At 44.1% G+C, this 7,860-nt stretch overlaps 1 protein-coding gene across 1 annotated transcript in view; it reads left to right on the top strand.

The window, feature by feature from the left end:
* The first annotated feature begins 441 nt into the window (after positions 1–441).
* ARHGEF3 (Rho guanine nucleotide exchange factor 3) overlaps positions 442–7,860 on the top strand; it is a 95,528-nt gene continuing 88,109 nt past the window's right edge. The window contains 6 exon segments of the mRNA XM_057373403.1: positions 442–536; positions 538–757; positions 760–857; positions 859–914; positions 917–984; positions 987–1,033. Coding sequence (XP_057229386.1) covers positions 442–536; positions 538–757; positions 760–857; positions 859–914; positions 917–984; positions 987–1,033 — 584 coding nt within the window.

Raw genomic sequence — 7,860 nt, 5'->3', positions numbered from 1 at the left:
ATGTTGGTTTAGGAAGCAAGGCCAAGCCATAGTTAATTATTAGTTATTCTACTGTAAAGTGTTTCTGGTGTTTGGGCTACAAAATGTGGTGAGCTTTATTATTGTTTTTCCATTGGCTGTTTTATGTGGGCAGTGCTACTACTGCAGGAGACCTACCACCTACATTTAATTTGAATTTGTTTAAAGTGATGTAATACTTAGTTATTATTATACTTCAGTTACAGAAAGTAAGATTATCTTTACCAGGCACAGTACAAAGATACCATAAAGAGTCCCTCATCCAAAGTCCTCATCATCTACATGCTTCCATCTTCACATCTCTATATTTTTCCTGGTCAATAGGACTTTTGAGTGTATTTCCTTACTACTACTTTTGTCYGAAACACACATGCTTCTCACCATCTGTACATTCATTAATATTTTCTCCAAGTTCTTAAGCTAATGGGACCTACTCCTGGTTGCTTGTTGTTAATGTCGTTTGAGATTCCCAGCGTGGCGCGATGCTATTTGCCTTTCTTTGGTCGGTCTGCCCCGTTAGCCGTTCTCAGCCCCGGCCGGGAGGCGAGGGATGGGGGAAGGCCGGTGCAGGGCAGCCCGGAGCCCCGGCAGAGGCAGAGGCAGGGGCCGGCCGGCGCTGCGGAGACAGCTGCTGTGAGCCCGAGCGRCCGCTCCTCGCCGGGATGAGCAGCGTAGAACGAACCCGGAGCGGAAGGGAAGCACAGAACACACAACCGAGGCGCAGATGGGAGCCGGGAAAGGGGAGCCGGAGCGGGAAGGGCGGAGAGCCGGGCGGAGAGCCGGGCGGGGCCGGTGGAGAGGGGCGGGCGGTGGGGCCAGGCGAGCACACACAGACAAACGTTCCTTCCCTCCGCCTGCCCTGACAGCCGCCCGGAGCCCCGGGATTGCCGCCGCCGCCGGCTCCCCCTGCACACCCTCCGCCGCCCTTYCTCGCTGCCGCCGGGCCGGGCYGGGGCCGGGGCTGCAGCTCCKCCAGCCGCATGCCCGGAGCGGAGCAGGAGCAGGACGGCTCCAGGTGAGTGCTGCCCCRCGGAGCTGTGCAGGCGGGCGCTGCCCGGGAAAGCTGGGCTGGCTCGACTCCTCTGGGGCAGCTGGAGGTGGCACTGGCGGAGCTGGCCGCGGTCACTCCGGGGGGACCCGCCGCGCCTTGCGGGACTCGGCAAGGAACCGTGGCGGCGGTGCCACGGCGGGTCGGGAAGGGACTCTCGCCAGCTCCTGCTGGGGAAAACGGGGCTCGTTCTTCATCTCCTGTCCCCGCTCCGGCGATGCCCCGTGCCGGGGAGGCCGCAGCTCCGGTCCGTGTGGGGCGGGCGCGCGGGCTGCGCTCGTGCCCCCAGAGGGGCCCTGAGGGGGCGGCACCGGGGCCGGCGGGCGCTCGACCCGCTCCCTCTCGGGTGCCTCTATTAGTTTATGCTTTTGAAGAACTTTCAACGTTTGYTTAGTGGCGAATCTTACACGAGTGTCGGTTTTGAGGGAAGGGCCGCGCTGCCCGGCGCCCGCCGCCKCCTCTGAGCCCCGTGATGGTTATCAGGGACCGGCTGTGCCCCCGCTGCTGTTTGCCTTGGCGGGGCGCGGAGCCGGCTCTCGGCCCTTCCCTCCGCCCGCACGGTCCCCGCCTCGGGGGAGGAGGTGGGGGAGGCTCGAGCTGAAGGAAAAGTGGAAAAAAACAAATAGGGAGCGTAATGAGTTACACTTGCGGAGTGAGGCTCCGCAGCCCGGATCGGGCCGTGGTGGGCGGCAGCGCAGGTGAGCGGGGCGCGGAGCCGCAGCCCGGGCTCTGGGGCTCAGGTGAACGCGCGGTGCGGTTCGTGCGTTCCTGCTCATCTCAGTGCTGCGCTCAGCCGCGGCCAGGAGCTGTGCTTTACTGCGGAACCATTTGCTTTCATGCAAGAAATTCAACTTTGGAGTGGTTTTTTTTGGTACGTTTTTAAAATTTATTTTTTATATGTTTTTTAAATCTTATGCGTATATAGACGTTCTTGTCTACTTTTCCCATGCATACCTACATTCATTAATGCAATTTCTAGTTAAATGTTATCCTTCAGTACATTTTCACAGTGAAAGGGCAGAGGAAATTCCCTCATCCTCAAACACTTGCTATAGAATTAATTTGGTTACATACTTAGTTCTGTAGCATGTACAGAGGTCTGCCAAGTGCAACAAGTTATGATATGGATGTTCCCTCTGTACAGAATTAGAAGGAGAAGCCATGGGATTTGGAAAATGGAGTTAAGTATTTATTCCAGAATAATAATACTTGCAGAATGTATGTAGTAGAATGTGAGAAACAGAACTGCCCAGGTGCARATGAAGTAARGGGATTATCAGGGATATCTCTGGCWAGTCATGTAGTGGATTTAGTCCTTCTATTTAAATGTTTCATATAGATGACATGATACCTGTTCTCAGTAAGTGTTTGTTAGCCAGTTTCAGTAAACAAAATGTCATTGTTTTGAACAGGGATCCATTCACTTTCCCCTGGGAGCGGTGTGTATGGGTTAGCAGTGTGACAAGGCCTCGTGACCYGTGAGGACACTGTAACATTCAGTATCATTGCCTGTACATTCTCTCGGACCTCCGCTCTGTTTTGAATAGCTCACTTCTTCTCAGGACTGCTTTTGTGTAGACAGTTGTTCTGGCGTGATTCCAAGCTGTGGGAGTCGTRTGTGCACATGATTTGGAGGTGTATTATGTGGAGTTGCTTCCAGCAAGTGGCCAGTTAGACCACATGGCCTTCAACAAAACTGTTTTCTTTTGCTGCTCATGAATTGAAATGGGTCATACCTGCTTCTGCTTGGGGATTTATGKGTAACACCTTCATATTGACTCAGGAGCTTTTTACTGTGTTAAAAAGCTCCTGAGTGTTTCCTTGTTCCTATCTTAAATCTTTTGCTTTAGGTGTTTAAAAAAAAAATAACCCGACCTCTTAAATTTTGTTTATGMTGGAGTTTTATTTGTATGCTTTCAGTGGTTTCAGTTTTTGAACAATCTCTTTTGATGGAAGAGTTTTTTCTTAGTATTTTTTGTGGAAGCATCTGCCTGCTGCTACAAATGCTGTAATGAATGCCTTTACAATCCTTTTGGAGTGGTCTGTGTATGTGTTGTGGTGTATTGCAGACACCTTATACTAAATATGTGAGAAGTGCRTTTGAGAAGTAATTTGTTGCCATTTTCTTCCTTTGTAATATGGAGGGAAACTGGCAAATGATAATGTTTGTGGGAGACTGTTTTTGTTTCACTTACCTAGCGGCTATGTAAGTTTCTTTGGGATTTTTTTACCGAATTGTGCCTCTCAACTTGTGGGGGTGTGTTGTGGATTCCAGTTGTTCGGGTCACATGAAATCTGGAATTAACAAGTGGCTTAGGTCTTGCACAAGTCTTTAGGAGTGTGCAGAATTACTGTAGTGCAGTAGCTAAAAAAAATGGAAAATGAAGGACTCAGTAAATATGCTCCAGTAATGTGTGATTAATACACACCTYCGGCTTTGKTTTTGTTCTGAAATAAATGGTTATTTAGCATGCGGCTGTGGTGACCCCACATGTAGCACAGAGGATGTGCAAACRCAGGCTGCTCTCCCCTGTGCTGCCAGCCAGAGTAGAACGTGCAGGGATGTGCTGTCAAGTACCTCAATGTGAGCAATGATTAACCCGCAGGTGCTCGGCACAGCCCAGATCAGCTGAAAGGGTTCCTGGCGAAAGGATCAGGCTGTTAATACCTAAACACAAGGGCATGTGTACATTAATTTTCTTCCTAATCCTGTGCTGATGAGTGGCCTGAGGGAGGCTGCTGCCGTGGCTGGAGGAGGTCGTTTGCAGTGAGGTCTTCCCCTGATCACTGCTGAGGGCAGTTCTTGAAGGTATGGCCAGCAGTGAAATCCAGCAATTCCTTCAGAAAAAAATTGTTTAATCTGGACAAGAAGCAGAAGCTTTATATTCTTGGCAATAAAAGAGGGGGTTTTGCTTTTTGTGTTAAATCATTACATATGCAATCGAAAATGTAGCTATAAAGGTGCCCTATAGCGTTTTTATTTTTGCTCCTTTCTGTATAGTTAATTACCTTCACAGTCCTCTAGTTGCCCTCGTAGCTCTGCAGGTGTAATCARTGTGTGGTACAACTTGCATTCAAAAAAGTTTACTGGCTTTTACACCACTGAAGCTTGCATAAACTTGGAAAGTTGGCAAGAATTATGTGGACCTGTGTGGTTTCTGTAGAACAAGAACAGTTGCTCTGCTGGTATTATCTCTTAGACATTTTGGTTGTAAAATGGGAGTGCAGCTTTTGTTAGTTTATTTTAAATACGCCACCATTTCTCCTAAATAAATCTTTTGGGATTATAAGTAGGAGAAGAGTATGTCCATGACACTGTGTGTATGGTATCAGGAATCCTACTGGTTTTATTTTAAATATAACCCTGTGTCTASTTAAATATAACCCTCATAAGGTTTTGTCTGGACCATCCCCTATTTCCTGAAGACAACAACCAGCTCTTTGGACAGGGTGTGTTTTGGGGGTGACTGACTCCTTCTCCTTGCATATGGCCTTCTCTTGGGAGAGGTAAAGGCATGTAGGAACTGCAGCCCCAGCACTTTTGTATGGACGTGTGGAGATGAGGGTATCCCAGGCCTGCTATCCCCCTGTGGAGGTTCTTTTTTGAGTATGAGCCTTAAAATGTTTCATCTACAGAAGAAGAAGAAGATGTCAAAATTATCATTGGTTGAYGGTCCCTAGATAAGTGATTAATATCCTGGATAAAGAACTCGCTCAAGTGAGTTGATTGCTGTGTGCAGAGGTGATCTTGCAAACTTTCCCATGTAGGTTTGGATTCTGACTGTGCTTAGCAAYTGCAGGTGAAAAGCTGTAAAGACTCAATTTTAGGACAATACAACTCTTTGTCTGCCATTCAATRTTTTAGATAACCAAGAAAATAAATGCAAGGCCAGCTTGACAAACTTCAATTAAGTGTATTAAACTGTGCSGTAATCCTGAATGAAATAATCATAATTATTAAGACAGTAGGCTGAAGGGATCATCATTTTAATTTTAGGCAGAAAATATGACACCCTTCCAGGCAGATAAAATTTTGAACTTGCTGCCATTTCCTGGCAGTGATGATTCTGATAAGGGAAAATTGAGTAGTGTTTGTCTTAAGTGTGGTAGTATTTCTTTTGGTTTTTGTTTGTACTTAAGAGAAGCCGGAATATTCTGAAATGATGAGAAGTATATGAAAAAAAGGGATAGTGATTGCATTAATTTTACACTATRCATGCRTGCTGYATCTCATTTTTCTTTCTTTTCTGARCCTGCTTTTACCATGAAAAARATKGAATTTAACTGCTAGTTTCAAAAAATTAWTATTTTTTGTTTAGCAGATTGCTCATTAAATTGACTTAGCWTTGTGTAACTCCTTAATATTCTCTGCAGAAACAACAAAAAGTTCTGGAAATAGGTTTCCTCTAGATAAAACCTAGATTTTAAAAGGAATAGAAAAAATCTTTGTGTTTCATTGTTACTGCTTTTGAATTGCAACTTAGTGCTTGTTACAAATTCAGAAGTTTGAGGAGGATAGAGTTAAATGAATCTCAAATTGCTGGTTGTATGAGTCACTAAATTGGGAACATAAATACTCATATTCTTTGGAAAGAACCTCTCATCATTGTTTTCCTGCATAGTGTCAACTGCAAAACACAATGCAGTATGTTTAGCTTAAAGTAGTTGTATTTGCATTTGAAATCATGGTTTATGATAAAAGTCAGATAACTTTTTGCTTGTCACTCTGACTCAAATTTCCAGTGGAAGCTGCATTATTATACTGTTGAGTTTTGTTTGCTTGCTTTGTTGAAAACAAATAAAAACTTGGAGAGGGTAGAGGATAGAGAAATGGGCAGTGCTGGAGAACTCTCTTTGCACGCTGAGGGAAGGGATAGGTTGTTCCATTTGCTATCTGGTGCTGAAGCCAGAGACTTGAAAAAGGAACAGCTGGATCTTTTAGTCCACAGAGAGATTTGTCTCAGGATGACATAYGTAATTTCAACATCAGTGACAAAAAAAATTTCTTGATATCTGTGTGTGTTGAATAGAATATAGTACTTAGTGTTCTCTGTACTCTGCTTGAACAGTATATTTCATTTTGTGTGTCTATCTTCTGCATTTTAAACCTTCTCTTTAAAATGTTTTATTGAAGTCTTTGCAAGTGTTTCATAATGGTCGATCTTGTCTTAATCAGATAAGCAGTTTGGCTGCATGTTTGAAGATACAAGAGTACTGAAGCATTAAATTTTATGYTATTGATATGGCAATCAACTGCCATGCCTAAAAGTGACAACAAAGCTCACAAACATTCCCTACTGTGCCCTGCAGTGCTCAAGTTTGACTTGAAACCACTGACAGCTCCTTGCAGATTGGACAGCGTGGATGAGTCCTTGCTCTTCTATATATCACAGTGATGGACAGTATTATATAATATGCTGATGTGCAGGACAGACTAAACCAGCAGTCTCAATTCTTTCTTTTTTTCCTGAGCAATAACCTGCTTAGAAAAATCTGTTTGTATTTTGGGAGTAGAGCATGCACATGTACTTGCYTGATGGTGTCCCTGATGTTGCTGTCCTACCATATAAATGTACTTAAAAGTGTTCTGAAAGCTGTCTGAGATGTAAACGTGTCTTCTCTTTGATGCTGGGAACCTTCTCCAGGAGCTTTCATGAGGGTAACATTAGGTGGATTGTAATAGAATTGGTTGCCTTTTATTTCTTTTGGTATTTTTTAGGGAAAATAGGTAAGGTTCAGTTAACTAAAGGMCTGGTTCTATTGACAGTGTTGGCTGATATGGGCTGTATTTCTCCAGCATGGAGCTTCAGCCCGGAATGAACTTTAATCTATTTTTTTGTTTARTAGTTGTTTTTTACCTTTTAATGTACTTCGTGCTGAGAATAAGTACACCATTCATGCTATTTCAAAAGTAAGTATTGTCTTTTCTATTTGCTGGATAGACTGTCTTGCTGTCTATAGCATGTCTGTATGTATGGAAGAGGGAGCAGAACTCAATACTTGCTGTGAGGCAGAATCATTCCATTATTTTAAAAGTTCTTCTCTGTCATCTTGAAGAATTTTGACAGACTCACCAAAATGTGCAGCATCTGTGGTTCTCTGAACTGCTGCCTGTAAATATCTTTGTATGTATCCTTATGTTAAGTACCTATATAAAATTTAACTGCCCCTCTGAAGAGGGCAGAAGATAAATTTCTTTGAATGAGATGCCTTCAGAACAGGAATAAAAAGTCTCAAAACTAGTTATTTGAAGAGGTCCTCCAAAATCTCTTTCTTCAGTGCATCAGGTGCATTTTTAAAGACTCCAAGAGGGTAAGAATTGATATACAACACATGTTCATTGAAGTCAAAACTTGAAATGACCATGGTGTCTGTGAAACCAAGTTTATGGTATGCTGTACTTGGATTGAAGTGGYCRTACAGAGTGGAATTCTCAGCAATGRCTGCTGCTTTKWAATATTCTTCAAGAGCTTCTTGAGTTTTCACTCTGGCATCACTGAAGTATGCTGTAGTGRCATAAAGATGTTTTGCAACTGCCATATCTGAAAGCCTCAGAAAAACAACTTGAAGAAAAGGTTGTTTTTAGAATTTGTTATGCAGTCAAATAATGAAGTTTGTTTCAAAGTTTAAACGTGCCCTTGAACAAACTGTTTGCCAAAGGCGGCAGCTGGTTGGGAACTGAGTGCTCTCGAGATGGGAGATACTTGTGTTTGCTGACTTTGGGTGTGGAAATGGGGCTTTTCAGAAAGCAGTGCAAGGGTAAATATGTTCATTCACTAGAAATGGCAAATTTC

The sequence above is a fragment of the Malurus melanocephalus genome, unplaced genomic scaffold (genome assembly GCF_030028575.1).
Source record: "Malurus melanocephalus ecotype Western Australia unplaced genomic scaffold, MMel_1.1 scaffold_196, whole genome shotgun sequence".
Taxonomy (NCBI): Eukaryota; Metazoa; Chordata; class Aves; order Passeriformes; family Maluridae; genus Malurus; species Malurus melanocephalus.
This window is presented reverse-complemented; position numbering and strand designations above follow the sequence as displayed.